This window comes from Cervus canadensis, chromosome 3 (assembly GCF_019320065.1).
Source record: "Cervus canadensis isolate Bull #8, Minnesota chromosome 3, ASM1932006v1, whole genome shotgun sequence".
In the NCBI taxonomy this organism is placed as follows: domain Eukaryota; kingdom Metazoa; phylum Chordata; class Mammalia; order Artiodactyla; family Cervidae; genus Cervus; species Cervus canadensis.
Genome location: NC_057388.1, coordinates 87,250,874 through 87,272,830, shown reverse-complemented (window position 1 = coordinate 87,272,830; position 21,957 = coordinate 87,250,874). Strand labels below are relative to the sequence as shown.

Genomic DNA, 21,957 nt, shown 5'->3' with positions numbered 1-21,957 from the left:
TCAAGGAACTTCCATATGCTAGGCAGAATGCCCCGCCTTTTAATCACCACTACCACATGAACCATTGATCTCTCTCATTAGGTCAATGGTTCTAAATACTTTGGATGTATTAACTCATTGAAGCACACCACAACCTAACGAGGTAATAAGGGCCCTTATTACATTCATTTTACAGATGAGAAAACTATGGCACAGAGAGGTTAAATAACTTCAAGGTGACAAAGTAATAAAAAGCCTGAGCCAAGACCTGAACTTGGTGATCTAATACTTGGGCTCACGCTACTAACCAGGTTCTCCATACTGCTGCTGCATTCTAGAAAACAGGCCATCCTTCCTGTTGCAGCCTTCTTCCAGCCTCTCACTTCTAGTTACTAACCAGCACAATTAACCATACATCTAGGATCTAGAGGGTCACATTCGTTCAAACAGTTTCATTCTGTTTATGTCATCCCTTGGTAAATCAAATCTAAATCAGGCTCTGTAAAGAGATATAAAAAAGATATCCTTTTCTCAGGAGTTTAGCAACTACTAAGGAAGATCATTGTACATATGTCAACTAAGATCAGTTACCAATCAATATATTAACAAATACAAAATTACGGCAATAAGTGATTGTGTAAATGCTGAAGGAAGGCATGATGAGAAGCCAGTGAAGATCAAAGGGGAAAACTGCCAGGAAAAAGAGAAAGAGCCTGAAGAAGGAGGAGTGTGTGGCCAGGAGAGAAGAGACAGCTACTCAAAAAGAGCTCATCAATAATGCAGTTGGAGTCAGCGGACTGACAACTTGAAATAATGGAATAGAATGAATATGAAAATATTCTCTACGGTGGTTGAAGTAGCCAGGCATGTTGCCGTAATGTCCTACAAGCGAACACAGGTCTTCCTCCAAATTCAAACACTCCCAAATCTAATCTTATAATACAAATTCTATCATTTATTCCTGAGAATACCCTTTTCATGAGGAATTGAGGCAGAAAATTACTAGGTAATTCCCAAGTTGCCCTAAGGTCTGATTCGAGGATATTTATCTGGAAGTCAACACTGTGAGGAGTGTCCAACATTCTGTAGAACATTCTGCAGGGAATAAGTGGAAGCATGCTAAATAAAGCCTTAAAACTCGAGTAAGCAGAATGTCTGTGTTAGTAAAATGACTTACTTTGAGATGTTTATATAAGCAATAGCCACAGGACAAAATGAGTTCAATCTAGGGCTAAGTAGTGTTATGATGGGGAAGTGGAGAGTGAAGCCATGGCTGGGCAGAAACGTTTCAGGTTTTATCACATCACTTGGCAGTCATGGCACAAATCGAACAACCCAATCACACACCTGAACCTGGGAATCAGGAATTTTATCAACTGCCTCCTATATAACCGAACATTTATTTAGCCAGGCCTGTAATGGGCTCATTCAGCCAATTTGACCCATGAAACAGACTCACAGAACAATCTCCCCATACGCCCAGAAAACAGAAAAGAGAACTGAAGAGCATGAACCAGTGGAAGCAGAATCTATGCTACAGGCAACTCTCTGAAAACAGATGACATTTTTCCTTTGGAAGAAATGCTCCAGGACTCCCTCAATTTCCTCTCTCCTTTCTTTGAACAAAGGAAGAAAGACAAAAAAACTGTAGCTCAGGCCATGTAAATGAAAGGGAAGACTCTCTTTCTTAGAGCTCATTTGTATGCATCCCTCTGAGTGGAGTCAGTTAAACACGAAATCAGAAGGGAACTAGACAAATGTGTGGCAGAAAAACTTCCTGAAAACGAATTCACTGTAGGAGCACATCAAGTCTACAGATTATTTTGGAAGTAAGATATTTTACTGTAAGAAGCAAGAAAAAACAAACAAACAAACAAACAAAAAACCTGTTTCTAACAATGTTCCACCTCTGGGCAAGTCACCTGATCAAACATATCTTCAGAGGTGCTGAATTTAAGAGCTGGAATACATGTCTAGACCTAGGGCCCTGTGCTCAATGTCCAATCCTTCTATGTCAACTTACTAAGACACCTGAATTTTCCAACACAAAAGCCTGTTGGTGAAGAAAACAGCAGACCCAGAAAGGCAGGGGCATGGAATGGGGCATTCTGCAGATGAAAGAGACATATTCACTTTAGAACTTTATTTCTTAAAAGAACTTCTACAACCAAATGACTCCACATTTTCAGGTATAGAGGAGCCAATATAAACCACGTTATAAGTAGTCTGGTGCTGCTCTCCTGTTCTTGCAATTGCCTCCCCTCTTAAAGGATAATTTTCGAACTAGTAAAATCATGACTTCTATACAAATATAAAATGAAGATGTGTCAAAATTTTATTAATCCACTTATTAATGAAGGAATCAGAAAGATTTTATAAGTGGTTCAAAGCAGGGTCTGGAGTAGATATATAGATCTAGATATATATCCTGGAGAAGGGAATGGCAACCCAGTCCAGTATTCTTGCTTGGAGAATTTCATGGACAGAGGAGTCTGGTGGGCTACAGTTCATGGGGTCGCAAAGAGTGGGACACGACTGAGTGACTGAACACACACACACATATATATAGGCAACTAGGAATGCTGAACCGAATTTGCTAAAGATGCAAAACCGTAGAGCAAAACTATAGAGTAAACATGTGAAATATGAAAACATTTCTTTTACAGAGTGGCAATTAACTATCTGTATAGGACTAGGGGCTTCCCTGGTGGCTCAGAAAGTAAAGAATCTGCCTGCAATGGGGGAAACTTGGGTTCAATCCCTGGGTTGGGAAGATCCCCTGGAGAAGGGAATGGCAACCCACTCCAGTATTCTTGCCTGGACAATTTCATGGACAGAGGAGCCTGGTGAGTTACAGTCCATGGGGTCACAAAAGAGTCAGACATGATTTAGTGACTAATGCTTCCACTTTCATGCAGGACCACATTTGGACAAACAGGAATCATTTGCTTCCTTATCAGGTTTTCAAGTGAAATTCTCTCTCCATAGGCATGCAAAACAATCCAGATAGAAGCAAAGGGGCTACAGAATCAGATAATCCCAAAGGGTTTACCAGGGAGCACCCAGCATTCCACTGAAAGGATACTCAATAATCATCTTGCCAGTTTCAAAGTCTACTAACAATTTCTCGTGATGTTCCCAACTAAATAAAAGAGGTGAGAGAATATGTCCTACATTTAGTGTCTGACAGTGCAAAAAAAAAACTGACAATAGAAGAACTCAGTTGAAAATGGGATTAAATTTGTAAAAGGAGGTGCTTAAATACAACCACTAACTGTGATAGAAGCTGAAATACAATCTTTTTAAAATTCCAGCCATTTCTTTGCAATTTCATTCAGAAACACGTTCAGTCTAAGAAAGATAGACTTCTCTCTTATTCCCATGGAAAGCATAAATGCTTTTGGGTTTCTTTAGAAGAAGAGACGGATACTGCTGCAGTTCTGGGGAGTGTGAATAGGAGAGCTTTACAAAACAAGAACTGGCCACACAGGACTCCTAGGGCTGCAAAAACTATGGACAAAAGGCCATAAAGCGATGCCCTTGGCCATTAGGGAGGGTGACCAGCTGAAGCCAAATCCCCTACAATCAAGGTCTGCTTACAAATTCTCTTGCAGAAGGGGAGGGGAGAAGGGAGCTGTGGGGAGAGATGGGAGGATGGGGAGGACAGGCGAGAACAGGAGAGGAGGAGGGGGGGCGGATGAAGAAAGGAAAGAGGCTCAGTAGATGGGAGGAAGGAAGAGACTCCCAGTGTGGCTGCCACTGTGCTGCTGCAGTTGCCTGGACCGCAGGGCTGCCTTGCGTTTCTGAGCTGGGAGACTGCTGGTCGATGAGCTGCCCCTTGCAGTCCGACTAGAGGGACAGGAGTTCAAGAACCTTCTGTGGGGAAGGAGGAGGAGTGGAACAAAGAGAACAGTACCTTCCCCTAAACTGGCAAAAACCAGAGCTGCCAAAGAGCACGTGAGAACCCAGCACTGGCACGCAGCATGCCTTCCCCATGAGGGGATGTCAACCTTACGGAGCACATACGGCTTCCAGCAGCAAGGTCAGCAGCCAGGGTGCTGGCTCTCGCAGGACGAGGTTCCTCTGGGATTTCCCCAGGGGAGCAAATACACGGTGTGAAGGGGGCTCGAGAGCTAAGCAACCGAACTCCCAGGCAGAGCCCTCGGCCGCGACCTTGTGCAGTCAGCACAAAAGGGACCCTCGAATGTTAAGGAGGTTATTCAGAGGCTAAGGGAGAGTAAAAGAGGGAAGAGCTATGAAAACAGACAAGAAAGGAGTGTTGGTACTAGCAAGCCACTGGTGATGAGAAGCTGAGCGGAACCTTAAGAGTCACAGAAGCAGGAGTCAGCAATCTAAACAACAAGTCGGAATACACACAGGGGAAACTGCGGGTTAACACAGACCTAAGTTATAAAGCCCCCGTGTGACTGTACAACTTCCCCAGACTTGCTGGACAAACCACATTTTAAATCTCTTTGGCCAAAAATATTTTAAAACTCTTACACTGAGGCCAACTCCACTGGGAGCTAAAAAAAGACAACTTCTATAACAGCTCATAAGCCTCCACCGGAAAGGCTGCTGCCAATACCCTGAGGACAAGACAACAGGGCTACTCAAGTTGAAAAAGGTGCTGAAAACCCAGAACCTGGAGGCAGAGGTCAGGAGGACATACTTAACATCCCACCTGGTTATTTATTCTCAAGGAGTACTTCCATCCTCTGTATTTACATGTGAGACCCTCACTGGCCAACTCTGCAGGCCTTTTACTTCACAATTTAATGGAGAAATAAGGACCTGAAAACCTAACACCGCCCCACCCCATCCACTTCCCACCCCCAGAGCCAGTCTTTGGGCTACTCCAGGCCACAGTTCAGCACATTCGTATTAGTAATAGTATGCATTTCCAACAATAACCAGTCATGGCCAGAGGAGGTTACTAGGAAGTGACTATGTAATGCGAGCAAAGAAGACAATTTTGAAGTGAGCCCTGTGGGAATACAAGAAAGGACAGAAGAACAGAATAAATAACAGCAAAATCTGCTTCCGAGTTGTCAGGATTCCACACCACGGAAAGGCAGAAGACATTCAGGAGGTGGACTGGCCCATCCTAGTAATCGGACCCATTCTGGGGCTGTTAGAAATGTGGCTGGAGTGGACAGGATGCTGGACGAGGCTCTAGTCTCTCGTGGTGTTGTCAACAAACACACATAACTCCACACGCACCCGAGAGGAAAAGACACAACAGCGGACAGAGGGACAGTCCAGTGGACACTAGGACTCACCCACTGCCAGTGAGGGAGGCAGAGGATGAAACCAGTGCACCGTGGGCTGCAACCTGAGGAGCGGGGAGCTCTCTCCTACCTCAGAACTATAATTGATTTGTCTGATTTACCAGAACAACAGTAAGCCACGCACCAGCCACATTTTATTGCCTGTTTTGCACGTTATATCTGCGGGAGATTGTATTTATTACAGAGCAGGCTACAGCAAAAACAATAATAACCCGGAGATAAGCAACAGCCTTACATTCCACTAACTCGCATTCTGACTTTTTGTGTGTCGGAGAGGTGGGGAGTGGAGACAGGATCAGGGAGAAAGAAAAGGCACGAATAATGAAAACAGGGTTGAAAGAAGGGAAGCAGTCGCCACAGAACCACTCTCCAAATGCAATCAGATCTAGCACCAAGTCGATCAGATTCTCAGTGTGTTTCATGCTCATAGAACCGCCCTGGCCTGGAGGGGAAATGGACAAGGGGAGTAAGGACCATGGTGACAGGTGCTTGTCATAGCCTATTTCCTTCACCTTTCAAAAATCAGAAATAAAGGAAATCAGCAACTGTTTCAGGACCCAAACTCTCAGATTATTATTTTTTTTTCCCTTAGTGGATACCCTGAAAAACAGGAACAGAGATGCAGAAGAGTCAAGTTTATCCTAGCCCCAGTCAAAAGGTAGGTTCATGCATCTGGCATTATAGAGGCCATGAACCTTATGAAAAACACCACATTCCGTTGACATTGATGTCAAAAATCATCTCCATTAACAAAAATCAAAACCCAACACAACCTAAACACTGGAGAGCCATTGTAACATTCTTGAAAAGTCAAAAAAAAAGAGAAAAACCGTAATGAGCTCTCATGTAAGAGCTCAACTGGGAACAAGAGAACTCCAAGTAAGAAAGCATGTTTGGTAGCCAACATTGATCAGTCCAGTCCAGTCCCGGGGAGAGCTGATGGATGCACATGAAATAGTCTGCTTGCTTCAGCACCACAGGATGAGGCCAGCATCTCACCTGCCCAAGCAGAGAGTCAGCCACTCACTCCTACACCTGGTTACTTAACTCCCCAAAGCAGGGAGTCAGCCCAGCAGGTCTTGCACTTGCTAACTCTCCACAGGAGGCATCTTCGGGCACTCTAACCCTGACCCATTGAAATCGTTTTTACAAAACAGAAGAGAAGATATAGGAACAATGGGCAGAAACCCATCTCTAAGAGTGGGAGGCCATTAAGACTAGAACAAGTTTATGGGTTATCTGTCTCCCAATCATGATATAAAACCACCTCCACAGAGCATATTACTTGAGTGTGTTTAGAAAACAAAATATTAAGAGCATATGTCTTCTTCTCCTCCAAGGATGTGTCCTGGGGTGGGGTGAGAGATCATGCACGAGTATCAGTTCATAGTCAATATCGTGGTGGCATACGGCATATATTGTTGGCTCAATGAACACTGCCATTTACCACAGCCTGCAACTGAGAGGGTGGCCAATGAGGGGAGGGAGCGACACAAAGATTAAAAAAAATTTTTTTACAAACTTTAATGAAACCATTACACATGTTTGTATTAGATGTCCTTTATTCCAATGTTTGTTAGTTTACCTGGATGTAAACCATTGACCTGACTGACCCCACCTGACCACAGGTCCCTCAGTAACAGCGCCAGAACACTTCAGGAAACTGGAGACCCATACATCACACTTAAATAGCTCAAGAGAAATCAACACACACATACTGAACATGATACTGTGACAGCAAGAAGGGAAGGTTAGAAAAGGGAAACAAAACTCTTCTGTTAGAGAGGGCACCAAAAAAACCTTTAATCTAAACTGAATAATGTGTGATGAAGGTGGACAAGGTCATTCTGACATCTATTGAATTGAACAGCTTTTTCACTTTCACTCTCCAGCTATATCCTCTTTTATTTATTTGGTAAGTGGAGGAGTCTGACTTGCATTTATTTTTGAGTAATGTAACAGCAAACCGATTCTCCAATATCTAGGCAGAAAAGAGAATAAAGGTATGTATGAACTACAGTTTAGGGGGGGGATCATGAAGGCAAGTTTCCTAAGATTCATGGCTACCAAAACACAAAGCACACACAAAGGAAACACATCAAGGCAGGAGGTGGCGTGAGATTCAAAGATAGCATCAGAGATCGCTAGGACACTTCACTGGGGATGCCAAGAGGATAATCCCAAAACAAGTGTAACTCTGCCTCAAAAACCCGTCAAGGGCCTCACCTCGATCCCAGTGGGAAATCTAAGCATGAACATGAACCCCGCAGGCCAAAACAGAGCACCATCCCAAGGCTCAATTCAGCTTCTAGATGGCCCCAGAGTGTGGGCTGGACAAAGGGCTTTGGAGTGGGCATATCTGCTCTCAGTGTAGGAGACAGCACTACCACTATGTTTTCCAAAATAGGTATCTTACAACTTCCCCCCCTGCAGATAAAAAAATCAAAACAAAAATTAACCTTTGATTTGACCAAAAGAATGATATTAAAAGAAATAGGGCTGAGAATGCCACAGCAGATACAGATAGAAATTAATACATACATGAACAATTACTCAGCATGGTAAACAAGAAAGAAAATTGGCCTGATACCAGCTTGCAGGGAAAATCACCTGTGAAACATGAGCCTCAATAGATACAACATAGTCACTTGCAGCTCAAAACCCAGACTTCAGCTATGAGGGACACATAACAGTGTACCTCACTTGATAAACAGTGGCATGATATCCTGACTGAAGTCCAATTAATATAGGCCACACTGTACAATCTGTAGTATGCAGTGACTGCTACAGAAAGGGAAAGTTGAGCAGAATCCCAGTGACTCAAGGCCACAGGGTAACACCACACTCAGGCAATAGAGAGCTGGTCAGATGGGCTGAGAAGCCATCACCAGGAACCACAGGTAGAGCCTGAGTCAGGCTTGGGAACACAACAGAACAAGATACTGGAATTCGTCACTGCTGTGGGCTCGGCTGAGCTTCTTCTCCTTGGTGCCCAGGGCAAGCTGTCCAAGCTAAGCTGACAAGCTCTTCCTCCGTCACGTCCCCTGGGCTACGTGCTCTCTCTACACACGGGACCTGGAGCCCCTCCTTACCCCTTAGTGACGACGGCAGCAGAACTGGATGCTGTGTGTCCCAGGGACAGAGGGTGAAACACATAGCCAACAGGTCTTCCCTGGCCCCCTGAACAAAATCAAACTCAGCCCTCACCACCGCCTTGGGCTGCTCTATGTCTCTTCCAAGCGGTCGCCCCCCAGCACCACTGTTGTCTCTCTTTCGTGCTTGCATGTAGGGACCTTATCTGTCTTTATCTGTCCTGTTCACTGTTATATCCTCACTGTTGAGAACAGTTCCAGGCACCGTAGGCACCTGCTGAATAAATGAATAAGCCGTCTCAACTAACAAAGGTATCTAACTCAGACACAGAAGCTCCTAAATATGCAAGTTAACATCCTAGTCACAAATAGTCATTTGGACAAAGCCTTTAGGCAGCTCAAAAGTATCTACATCACCTCTTCTTTTCTATCATCTAGTAGATCTGTTAGCTCAAAGGATGCTCACACCCTTCCAGCCTTATTCATTAGGATTAATTCCTAAACTTGTCTGAAAATCTATATTTGACTTTTTTTTCCACTAAGACTTGGCAGCCACAAAATTAAACAGGGAATTTTTTTTATTTAAGATAATTTCATTTTAACACAGCTCAAGAGAAATATCTTCTAACTCATGATCATAAGAAAAAGGAAAAGCAACTCAGTAAAAATTCAGGTGGAGAGCTGGGAGGTTTTATGCCCTGGTTTAAATTCTGTTTTCCCAAAGAATAAAACAGGATCTCTACAGAGGCATTAGCAGAAGCCGTGGAAAAACTCACATTCAGTGCCTGAAAACAAATGGCTACAGAAAACACATAAGCGGAGGCCCTTCAGTGAAGCAGCAGCCAAGCTCTTGGCGCCTCGAAGTCACATGGCTCCATTCAACGACACAACTCACCCCAGATATGTCTGCGACCCGGTGGATAGGCACTTCCTTCTTGCTATGCAATCCTTTGCCATTCTTAATAGCTCTGTAAAGAAAGAGAAAGGAAAAAAAAAAAGCCCAATGAAAATACAAACCACAGTGGGAAGGGGTAAGGAGGGTGGGAAAGGGGGCAAGAAGAGAGGTCAGTCAGCTCACTGGGCATGTGTGACTACAGAGGGCATACTGCTGAGTAGCTAGTGTTGTCCAGAACATTCCATGGTGGGGAGGGTACACGTCTGCTCTTCCCCTAAGCCCAGCAACCATGACTTGGCTGCTAGTTATGGCCAGCTGTTTGCCACGTTATCAGAGAGAGCTCCCTAACTTGTCTCCAAATGAAAGGCATTGTTCCAGGCATAAAAGAAGAATCAGTTGGAAGAGCACATTCCTAAAAAACAGAAGTAATAATGTTTCTTGAAGTAATAATGTTTCTTTCTGGGTTTAATCACATGAAACATTTTCAATGCAATATATGTACCTAGCATTCCAATTCTAATGGAAATAAGTTTCTCCCAGGTAAAAAGATAAATTGCCCTGAATGAAGCAATATTGTACAGAAGTCTTTTTAATATTGGGGAAGAAGGGAGTTTCTTGGCGGTCCAGGGGTACGAATGCAGTGCTTTCACATCCCTGGTTGGGTAACTAAGATCATGCAAGCTGTGCAGCATGGCCAATAAATAATAAATAGATTGGGAAGAAATTAGCAAAGGTGCATAATTGAGAATAAGCCTCATTTTCAATCAGTCTCAGGTTGTAATGACAATGGGTTTAGCAGGGGATCCTGCAACACACATCTGACCACCTTTTGCACCCTAATTGGACTGGTCCAGTTGTGTCCTATTTGAATTGGTCCAATCTCCCACCTTTTGCGTCCTAATCCCTTGAGTGGTAGCTTCAGGGACCTGATCACTCGTGTAACAATGAAGGACCGCAGACTCAAAGGTGGTGGTACAGCACTAAGCAATTAGTTAAAACCTTTGCACATACTTAGAGGAGGAAATGGCAATCCACTCCAGGATTCTTGCTGGGAAATCCCATGGACAGAGCGGGCTATAGTCCATCGGGTTGCAAACAGTTAGGCACGACTGAGTGATTAACACTTTGTGCATACTGCCATGTAAGGAACACTTGTGTTTACGGACAGAGAAAGATTCAGGAATGTGTCTGCTTCATGAACTAGACTTTCTAGGGTTTCCATATCCCAGAGAAAGTGTTAAAGTAAACTGCCCAGACCACACTGCAGCCTTCCTTGAACTCAGGCTCCACCAACGGCCAGAACTAGAGGTATTACTCTTGAGTCCTAACTTTCTAAATCCAATTCACAAATCAAACTGGGTGGGAGTTGCTGAGTGCAAAGTGGAAGAGTCATTTCTTACATACGTGGCCCTCATCACTCGCCTCGTTTTCCACCCAGGGGACCTATCTCTCACTCAACTTATCTGAAACACCTTCTGTTCAGAAACAACAAACAAAACACTTCCCTTTCTACTCAGTTTCCATTCCGTGATGAGGGTAAGAAATCAAAATACAGAATTTAAAAAAACTGTAACTCTCTCTCTTCTGAACTATTAATGGAAAGAAAATATTGACAAGTTCCTTGAACGCCACAGTTCCTCCTGAATGTGAATCAAGGCAAGGGCTTTAGATATCTCAAGTGGGTCAGAATTCCTCCATTTAATTTTAGTCCAGTGCTTTATCATTCAGGGAATCTGATGATGACCACAGAGGGGGGCTGATTCTCAAGGTTTAGCCCCTGGTCTCTTGGGATCTCCACTCCAATAGTAGCTCCAACTCTTTCAGCTCCTAAGCCCTGTGTGTATCCGGACGGTGTTATGTTTCTACAGTCTCCCCTGCCACCAACAAGCTTTCCCCATCTTGCTACCATAAACTCGAAGGAGGAGTCTTGGGAACAAACCTGCTGTGAGGCAAGACAAGCTCACCGTCACCCCAATTGTAAGTTGCCTCCCTTCAGGGCTAGGCATGCTTAGCTTTCTGCAGGTCCTGTGGGGGCACAAATTGCCTACAGCCTTCTCCTATTCTAACAATCAGGACAACCAAAATAAATGGACCTACCCAGTAAACAGATGGTTCATGTGAGAACACTGCTGAATGCCTGGCCTCTCCTGGGGGCTGGAGAGCACCTCATATACTATGAGGAAAAAAGAATAGGGTCTGGGCAGTAAGTCAGAAAACAGGTTCTTTGTAAAAGCAGTGAGGTGGTAAACTAAAATTCTTCTTTCTCTACTGTGATCCCAAAGGAGCTTTATGACATAAGCAGAAATTTAGGACTTAACCAAGGTTAAACATACTAACCCAAGGGGAAAAACCATCATACCCCAAACAGAAAATATACAGTATGCATATGACATTTGAAACAAACCAGAATTAATCACTGCAGATGGTAACTGCAGCCATGAAATTAAAAGATGCTTGCTCCCTGGAAGAAAAGCTATGACAAACCTAGACAGCATATTAAAAAGTAGAGACATTACTTTGCCAACAAAGGTCTGTCTAGTCAAGGCTATTGTTTTTCCAGTAGTCCTGCATGGATGTGTGAGCTGCACTATAAAGAAAGCTGAGCACTGAAGAATGATGCTTTTGAATTGTGGTGTTGGAGAAGACTCTTGAGAGTCCCTTGGACTGCAAGGAGATCCAACCAGTCCATCCTAAAGGAAATTAGTCCTGAATATTCACTGGAAGGACTGATGCTGAAGCTGAAACTCCAATACTCTGGCCACCTGATGTGATAAACCGACTCACTGGAAAAGACCCTGATGCAGGGGAAGACTGAGGGTGGGAGGAGAAGGGACGACAGAGGATGAGATGGTTGGATGGCATCACTAACGTGATGGACATGAGTTTGAGTAGGCTGCTTACCTTGTTCCTAAAAAGATTATTATTAGATAGTTGGTTGCATTCAGGCATTAATTTTGCAAAAACCTTCAAAGACTTCCTCTTTTCATACTTTAGATAAAATTGCTAAGTTAGATAAGATTTCAGGCACATTTTGTAAATTTCATTTATAGTCAGGAGGCAATATCATATTTAAGGGCTTCCCAGGTAGCTCAGTGGTAAAGAATCTATCTGAAATGCAGGAGACCTGGGTCCAACCCTTGGGTCAGGAAGATCCTCTGGAGAAGGAAATGGCAACCCATTAAAGTATTCTTGCCTGGGAAATCCCATGGACAGAGGAGCCTGGCAGGCTACAGTCCATGGGGTCGCAAAGAATCGGACACGACTGAGCGACTAAACAACAACAGATCATACTTAAGCTGAGAAATAGTTCTTATTGTTAGTTCTTAACAAAACAGAGACAAAAGTGAAAGTTTTGTATTATTATCTGTAGATACTAACTACAAACGCTGCCTGCCCAGGGCAACCTCTAAAGAGTAAATGGTACACTGGACCCAGGCCGCCCAGCATGAGGGCTCACTGACAAAGTTGCTAAATGGTCTCCTGCCCGCTCAGGGAGACCCACGTCTCCCGCCCTGTGCTGCGGTTGCTTTGGTCCTGGTTTGCCCACTGCTGCAGAAAGGGCCCCGGGTGAGCCATCTGCAGAAAACCTCCATCAGTCTGACACAAGGGCTTCTAGAGAGAGGATCTGGGGGAACGACCCAGTGCAGAAATACCTGCTCTTATCTCAAAGAAGTGAGGAGCAAACACCAAGAGCGGTAGACTCACCACAGTGCTGTTCCCGAAAGGAATATACTATGTACCTTTTTCTTCCAGGAGGCAAAGTACATATATGACATGTCTGTCTAACAGCTGTACATACAGAAAATGAAAACAAGATCCTGCTTCTGCTGCCTTGTCATGACTTCTCGGCAAGGCAATCTCCGTATCTTACACAAGCCAGCCTCTGTGGCCTAGGTTTGGGGGCACTCTGACTTTTAAGACCTGGGAGGGTATAGAAGGTAGTGGGTTTGCTTTCCACCGATGCCCGCTCTACCGAGCAAACGGCGACTCCTCTCCCCACGCTTCCTGCAGGCTGAAACCACAGCTCAACATCCCTTTTCATTAGACAAGGAATGAAACTCCTGACTTCTAAACCTCGCCTGCTGTGTCTGCTTAATAGCTGCTTTCTCACAAAGGCAGGCTGGAGCTCAGGCCGGCCGAGAGAAAGGAAGAGTGGGGCAGAATGCAGCCTGTGCCTGTCGGAGGCTTTCTTCTCCAAGCAGCCGCAGCACAAAGATGCCAACGACCAGCAGTGTCAATAATGGACAGAAATCATCGCCAGCCGGGAAAAGTGAGTAACGTCTGTACACATGCACAGAGGCAACAGTAAAGGAGAGGGATTAAAAACTCTGCTTTTTAGGTTGCTTCTAGAAGCTTCTAGAAGCTATAGCGTGGGACAGGAACCCCATTCAGATCAGCAGAAAACTCTTCTTGCCAAGTTTAAAATTCTCCTGTATGAGATGCTACTGCTTTCCCATTAGAAGATAAAACCATCAACTCTGCAAAGGCAGACATGGGTGTTTTTAAAAGGGAGATTAGCCCACTACTTAGCATAAAAGGATTAGAACCTAACATTCTGTACAAAGAAACAATTTGCTCTTCCGTTCTGGGGCCCCTTGCAAAAAGCCTCCATCTCCAAGGCACAAGCCTAAGCACCACTGACATCCTGAATCATCAGTTCATCTTGTGGCAAAGAGGCCATGACCTTAATTTCAATGCAACAATGGTAGACTGGTATTCTCAATATTTTTGTAAGTTTACCAAAAAAGTTCAAAGAATGTATGGTTAGAGCCAGCCTTAACCCAATCATAAAATAGTTGCCACAGGAGGAATTTTTTTTAAAATAAAATTCAATTATTTATTTGGCTGCATCGGGTCTTGGTTATGGCATCCTGGATCTAGTTCCCTGATGAGGGCTAGAACCCAAGCCCCCTGCATTGGGGGCGTGGAGTCTTAGCTACTGGACCACCAGGGAAGTCCCTTTTCTTGGGATTTTTAAAAAAATTTATTTTTATCTTTTGGCCATGCAGTGCAGTATGTGGAATTTTATTAAGCTCCCCAACCAAGGAATGAACCAGAACTCTCTACATTGGAAGCATGGAGTCTTAACCACTGGACCACCACGGAAGTCCCAGTAATTCTCTACCTGGTGACATTAAGTGAGCTTCAGGGAGAATGCTAGGAGTATCTATGAACCAACCTGAAACAGTAGAATTATATATGTGAATTTTCCTGGGGAATGGGAACTCCAACAGTTTCACAGAAAGAACCAGTTATACATAAAAGGGATCTAAAGGAAACAGAGATGGAAAGCAATGACAGAGAGGTACAGGAAAACAACAAGGCAAGATGAGGAGGCCCTGACTGACAATTCCCCTTTCACAGCACTGTCTTGTTAACCAGGAAACCAAGCTGTCCCTTCACTCTGCTCTGCGTCTTTGCCTACAGCCAAGCCTTTCTTCCTTCCTAATTGTGCTCACTTGGCTCCACTGTAACCCTCTTGGGCCAGGCCCACATCAATTTATTCCAAGATAACATCAGGACTATTTTAACTAAATCCACTCAGGCTCCTTTGAGAGTGCATGCCACTGCTGCATGACTTCTTCACAAAATCAGTTCATCACTTTGCTCCCCTGCTTATACCCATAACAGAGACCCCAGCCTCTGCCATCAAAGGGAAAGTGTAACCTGGCTTTCATGGGCCCGTTTGTCTTCCGACGATTTCCACATTACTCCTTCTAATCCAGTGGGGTCCATTTTCTCCAGACCCTTATGTGCAAGTTATTCACAGATCCACACTAGAGAAAAAAAAAAAATTACAGCTTATCTGTAGCCACCATCTCATCCCAATCATAAAACAGCTGTCACATACAAACTGCTAAATCGGGGGTCCTATGTGGGGGTCTGTTTGAATACTGGAAGTATCTACGAACTACTCTGAAGCAGTAGAATTATATATGTGAATGGGTACATGTCTGTGCATAACTCAGTTGAGCATCCAGTTACAAAGTGCAATGCAGTATTTTTGAACTGCATCATGCATTCACTTTATTTCTATAGCTAGACTATGGGCCCTTTGAGGGTTTGAATTCTAGCCTTAATATTTGCTACAGTATTTAATACAGAGCTATATTCACATAGTCTTAAACTCAGGCTCACCTAGTTCAATTATCGTGTGTCTGGTAAAATGTGCCTGAACAAATGTCCGTTGACTAACACAGAGTGTAAAGATATTTCAGACTGGAGACTGGATAATGCCAAAGTGAGCACAGAGCACAGAAGAGTGAGCTTGTTGGCTCTCCTGGAAATGCAGATTTGTGGTAAGATATATGCTCCAGGTCGCAGGCATCTTGGTTTCGTTACTTGGAGCGGGGCAAGGCAGAAGAGTTGAAAGCCTGGCCTCTGAGCAGAAACACAAGGGCATCAAGATCAGAAGCCTCGCGCTCCCCTCCTTAGGTCCCTGAGAGCTAGAGGAGGTGGCTGGCCATCTGAAAGGCAGTGATGGGAGCAAAGCCCCAGTTACCATGAACAATAAAACAGGACCGAGTGGCAGGACCGTCAGAAGCACCCACTGGGTAGTACAGAGTATGTAACTGTGGAGAGAGGGAAAGAATTCAAACAGAAAAGGAGGAAAAGCAGAACAAAGAGCCAGTTAACTTGCTAAACTTCTAAAGGATCTTGCAATGTATTTTTAGCTCACATTGATGAATACAGAGTTTCAACTAAAACAAACACAGCAGTGAAACACAGCAGCAAGCAACACTTTCTTCAGCTTTTTTACTGGTTCCTTGGCACCTGGAGGAGGCAACCAGGTCCCGACACTCAGAAAATGAGATGCGGAGCAGGCACAGGTGCACAATGGTGGGGCGGGTGCGCTAAGATGATGCAGCTGCGTTGTCAACGAAATCAGAATCACTGATAAGACAGAAAAGATGGAGCGTACATAGTCAGGAAAGGAGGAAATTGAGTCCGACGGTCAAGGGGAGGTGGGCGGACTTATGAGGCAGTAGAGCAAATAACAAGGAACTCTGGGCAACCTCATCTAAAACTAATGTAAAAAGAAATGAAGATGCATTTCTGTTGTGCCAGTTGTGACAAGCGATCTGCTGTGCTCAGGTTAAGAGGGGAAAACTGAGCTTTGTGGAAGAGAACCACCAGGCAGCGCAGTATTAGATTCATGAAAACACGAGCAGACGATGCTATCCCAGGTTAGGGCCACAGGACTAGTAATGCCCAGCAGAAATGGTAGAAATGTCAGTCTCAAGTCTCCTTGAGGGGACAAGGCTGCAGAAAGGGAAGATCAGAGGCAATGACAACTGAAAACTGTCTCAATGACACTGGCTTTTATAATTTTTGCATGTCTTTATCACAGAGGCAATACAGGGACAGAGAAAGTACAAGAAAGAACAATCCATAATTCAATTTCAAGACAAAAGCACCATTAACGTAATTTTTAAGCGTTGACACACGTGTGTGTGTGCTGTTGCTCAGCTGTGTCCGACTCTGTGACTCCACGGCCTATAGGCCACCAGGCTCCCCTGTCCATGTAATTTTCCAGCAAGAATACTGAAGTGGGCTGCCATTCTCTTCTCCAGGGGATCTTCCCCACCCAGGGATCGAACCTGCATCTCTTGCGTCTCCTGCACTGGCAGGCAGATTCTTTACCATACCTGCCTACTTAAAGAAAATTGTGGGCAAAGTTTAGCAATTGTTTTTTTTCCCCCTCAGAAACAGTAACTAAACAAACACTTTCTTGTGTTGTTAGTTTTATTACATCATTTTCTAAGCATTGCACATCCAATAATTTAACAACTGTCTATTGCTGGGTATCTCTGTAACTATAATATTCCAGTTTAATATTTTCAGCCTTATAAATAACACCAAAGGAGTAACTCTTAAACTGTCAGGCACCTTACTAATTATTCCTCAGAATAAATTCATACAACCGGGATGGCTGTATCATGGGTCAGTGAAACACCATTCCTATTTTTCACCTTCTTTCCCCAGGCAACCCGGACAGAGCATGCCTTGGTTCATGGACTCTATTTGTGGATAAACCCTTCGATTTAGGTGCTCGTTCCCACACATCCCACATGCCCACTGGGATATCCATGCTTATCATGATGTTCACAATTGTTTACTTGCTCATCCACATCCCCACCAGACCATGAGTTTTTGTTTTCTCCTCCAATGCACTTGCTATTTGTTACTGTAAAAACAACACATCAGAGAAAAATTTAATGCCTTTTACTCAGTCAAAAGACGCAACAGACTTACTGCTGGGAAAATGGCTTTTCCAATGTGAGTACATTTATAGGGACCTGTTGGAAAAGATTCACTGCTATTTGCTACAGATCTGGCTCTCTGAACTCGACACAGAAGCAAGAGGCATGGGAAGTAAGCCGACTCAACTTCTGGGCCCAAAGTTGGAGGAGGGGAGTTGGGGGCAGCGTAGAAGATCACATTCACATGAGGGAATTTACAGGAAACTTAGATGCAAAGAGATCTACAAATGAAAGAAAGCTCTGAAGGAGATTTCTCTCTCACAAGCAGCTATAAAATTCTGGGCATTGATGTATCAGTGATTAATTATTTGAACTCCAGTCCTCCTGAGAGATTTCCAAGGATTAGAGCAAAAGTAGGAGAGTGACGTCCGTAATAGAGACTCAGCTCCCCAACCACTCTGCCCCCTGATACCACAGAGGAGGCAAATCACGTGAGAACAGCGACTCTCAAAATGATTTCACACTAAATTAGCTAAGAGCCAGTAGAGGCTACTCAGAAGGAATCTGTTTAAAGAGTCACATATGCAGGGTATGAGGAAGGGGAAAGATGAGTTAAAAGGGAAAACAGAGCTAGTCAACAGGCTTGCTGAGAAACAAGTATGGCTGCCAGGGGAAGCGCCACCAGGACAGGCATCCAGAGAGATCCAAAGCTGATCCCATCCACGCCTCAGTCTCTATTACCTTTATTTAATGATTACAATGCCAACTACTAAATTATTAATGTGCCGCAAAAAGGACACAATTTTGATTTTTTTTTCTTAAAAAAAAAATAGGAGTTAAGAATTGTTTAGGGCACTGGTTCTCAAATTTTAGTGTGTTAGAATTACCTGAAGGACATGTGAAAAGAGATGGCTGGGGCTGAATTCCAGTTTCTGTTTCCATAGGTTTAGGGTGGGACGATGTGGGCAAGACCTGAGAATTCACATTTCTTAACAAGCTCCCAGGTGAAAATGATGTTGCTGGTCTGGGGACCAGACTGTGAGAACCAGTGGCTTAGGGAATCAAGTTAGGAGACATTCAAAAATGGCAATGTTATCGATTTATTGCTACAACTTATTTATTTGGGATTAAAACTATATTCCCAGTATGATAATCTTCAAATGTATTTTGAAATATGTTGGAACTATTTTGAAACCTCAATTACTCAGGGGCTATCTGAGAGGAGCAAGAGCATTTTAGCCAAAAGAACAATGAGATGGTGGGAACAGATGAGGTGCTGTGGGCAGATAAATGGTCACTGCTGGGTGGGAAGGGGCAGTGAACACCAAATTAATTAAAAATGTTAGTCAAGAACAACTTCCTCTGAAAGAATACAACCAGTGCACATTAATAATTACAGAAAAGACTGGGCAACGAGGACTTCTATGAGTTCATGATTTGACTGCCCACACCTTGTGTACACACAGGAGCTGAAGCTTATAGGTTCTGACTTCACCCCAAACCTCTCACACTAATCATTGAGACGAATGTTACAGCTTGAGTCGTATGGGTTGGAACTGGGAGTCGGGAGGCAAGATAGGATGAAGAGTGAACAGATCCTCTTAATATCCTGAAAGAGAAAATTATTTGGAAATGGAGATATTATACAGCTCTCCAGAAGTGGCCATTTGTGCTGCCTTAAATGCAGATTGATTACTGCTATTTGGATGTTGAGTGCATCATCTCTTCTGAAGAAAGGGAAAAGCTAAATTTCCCCACATTCAGCTGTATCGTCAAATCACTTCCCCACACCCGCTCTTGTAATGCATTTTCCTGTTACCACATCCACTTGCAGGAGCTGATGTGCCCACTCCCCCATGGTGAAACCCCCCAACACTAATGTGTGCTGAATATCATTAGCAACCTCTGGTTGTGCCACCTACAGGCAAGCCCCAATCTGGTAGGGTGTGCACGTTTGGGGTTACCGGAGAAAAAGCAGCAGTTACTAAAGAGAAGGACCAATCTCCTTCTCGAGCTGGCATCCAATCTGTACCAGCATCCTGTAACACAGCCACGTGAAGAGGGCAGCAGACAATTTACCCAACTCCAGCTTTCTAAGACTCTGGGCTACAAAAACCCACCTGCACTCTGGTGCCACAGGAAGGGAAGAGAAAAACTTCAAAGCTTTGGTTTTCAGCAATATTCGGTAGGATCTAGTTTTATCCAAAGGGAATATTCACTTGGTTAGGTCATTAGATTGAAAGTGTGAAATCTTGGTTTATTTAAAGCTGTACCATTAAATGACTGAGCAGAACACGGGTTGGATGGAGGAGATGAGTTTCAAGGAGGTGTCCTCCTGGGAAAATTTAATAGAAATGATAAAAGGAATAAAGAAGATGTAAGGAGGGCAGTGTTAATGATGCAAAGGGAAAAAAGAGGAGGGGCTAAGAAAACAGGTAAGAAAATGAGAATAGGAAAAATAGCAACACCCAGAGGTCCTATTCAATTATTTAACGTGTGTTCCTCCGAGACTGCATGCTTTGTAAGGCTCCAGTCTGATATCTTTTTTCTTCACCACCATTATCCCCAATGCTTAGGACCCAGGATACACTAAAGAAAATGGCAAAGAAAAGGAATGAAAGCAAAGCCATCATGTGCGAGAGAAAACCAGCCTGAACAACTGTACTCACTAGAGGAATGACTCATTTTCTTTGAGAACTGGTTAACTCATGCAGTCTGTACACCATGATAGGATATATTAGTTTCAAATTTTCAAAAAACAGATTCAACCTCAACACCAGTTTTCTCACTGGATTGGTAGAAAGATGAAATCTGCTTCATACCAAGGCATTTCACAAGTCAAAACTGTGTCAATCCAGCAATGCTGACCTCTTCCAATTAAAGCAATAGAAAGCAAAAAAGCGCTGGTGAGTAATTCTTCACATTTCATTCATAACCAGCACTGAAAATGCCAGTTAAATTGAAGGCACAGATAGGAAATACCTTATCAAAACATCTTGTTTGTCTAAGCACAAGGCATTTTTTCCCTCCACCTATTAAAGTTTTGTGGGAAAATCCCTCTATAAATCAAGGGGAAAAAAGTGGAGCTGCTCTGGCTGTATCAGGAGTAGGAGCTCAAACACATTTCTCTCCCAGTGGTATTGAAAGTACTTCAACAGACATGTCAAATACATTTACAATTCACTGCTACATGGAAGTCAGTAAGCCCACTGCAGACTCAGTAACTGTATCACCAAAAGAGATCTTTACTTGAAACAGTTTCCCTCTTAATAATGACTACAGGTGTTGGCCTAGGAAAGAGTTAAGGTTATAGCCTTCTAATCAAAGTCTGTGATGGAAATGCCAACACAGATTTCCTGGAGGTTCAAGCTGAGAGAACTCCACAACAGGGAGGGTGCTGTCAACCACGCTGGGTAAAAGCAAGAGAGAGTTGATAGGATTTTAATGTTACTGTCCAGTCGCTAAGATGTGTCTGACTCTTTGCGACCCCATGGACTGCAGTCCACCAGGCTTCCACGTCCTTCACTATCTCTCGGAGTTTGCTCAAACTAATGGCCGATGAGTCAGTGATGCCATCCAACCATCTCATCCTCTGTCCTTCCCTGATTGGTATTTATAGGGCTGAGAGACTAGCAATGCTGAAGTTAGCAAGGCAGGAACACTAGTTGTTTTTGTTTTTAAAGAAAAGCAAAGTTGCAATCAGGAACAGGACTCCCTGCAGGGCTGGGGAGGACAAGGAGTCCACACAGCGCTGAGACAGGGCAGGCTCATGCTTGCCTCACCAAGCGGGAGGACAGGCCCCCCATTTCCTTAATCTGCAGTGAGCTGGCAAGGAAGAGCACAGGAAAAGATAAGAGCCTGCCCTTTTCTCTTCTCCCGAGATAACCCTAACCTCATTATGGATGTCCAGAATGAATCTAAATTCATTTAAATCTGCTCAGACACTAGGTTGTTCAATACAATTGCTTTCCCACTGTCAAGTTGGGGCATCAATTTCTTTTCAGAATATATACAGCCTATCTTGAAATCACAAAATCCTTAGAATTAAAAGGTGCCTTAAAGGAATAAAGCCCCAACTTCTGAACAACTTCTGTGTTGTCCTGCAATGAACCACAGAGTAAGTTTCCAGGAAACCTTAAAATATTACATTTTAATATTAAGTAGCTTTAGGAGAATGCAGACAGATGATATCCTACAGGTTGGGATGTCCAAGGAAAACAGGACACACAGCCAGGCTTTGACTCCATGCGTTACCAGCTTATCTTTAGTGTCCATAATGAGCTCGACAAAAGTCCAGCAGGAAGACCTGTAGAACGCTAGGGGAATTCACATTCTGTACTGTTTAAAATCAAACAGGACATGCTATATCAAACACAGAGAATTTGAGAGACTGTGTAATACCTGAGAAAATAAGAAGGGTCCCTATAATGAATGACCCAGTATCTTGGAAATACCTCGGAAGGATATGTGACTCCCAGCAGGAGTGAGGGCTCTGC

General features: G+C 43.7%; 1 protein-coding gene across 1 annotated transcript in view; it reads right to left on the bottom strand.

Moving 5' to 3' along the window:
- SND1 (staphylococcal nuclease and tudor domain containing 1) overlaps positions 1–21,957 on the bottom strand; it is a 411,508-nt gene that overhangs the window by 165,126 nt on the left and 224,425 nt on the right. Inside the window, exon 14 of the mRNA XM_043463642.1 lies at positions 9,258–9,330. Coding sequence (XP_043319577.1) covers positions 9,258–9,330 — 73 coding nt within the window. The remainder of the gene's footprint in view (positions 1–9,257; positions 9,331–21,957) is intronic.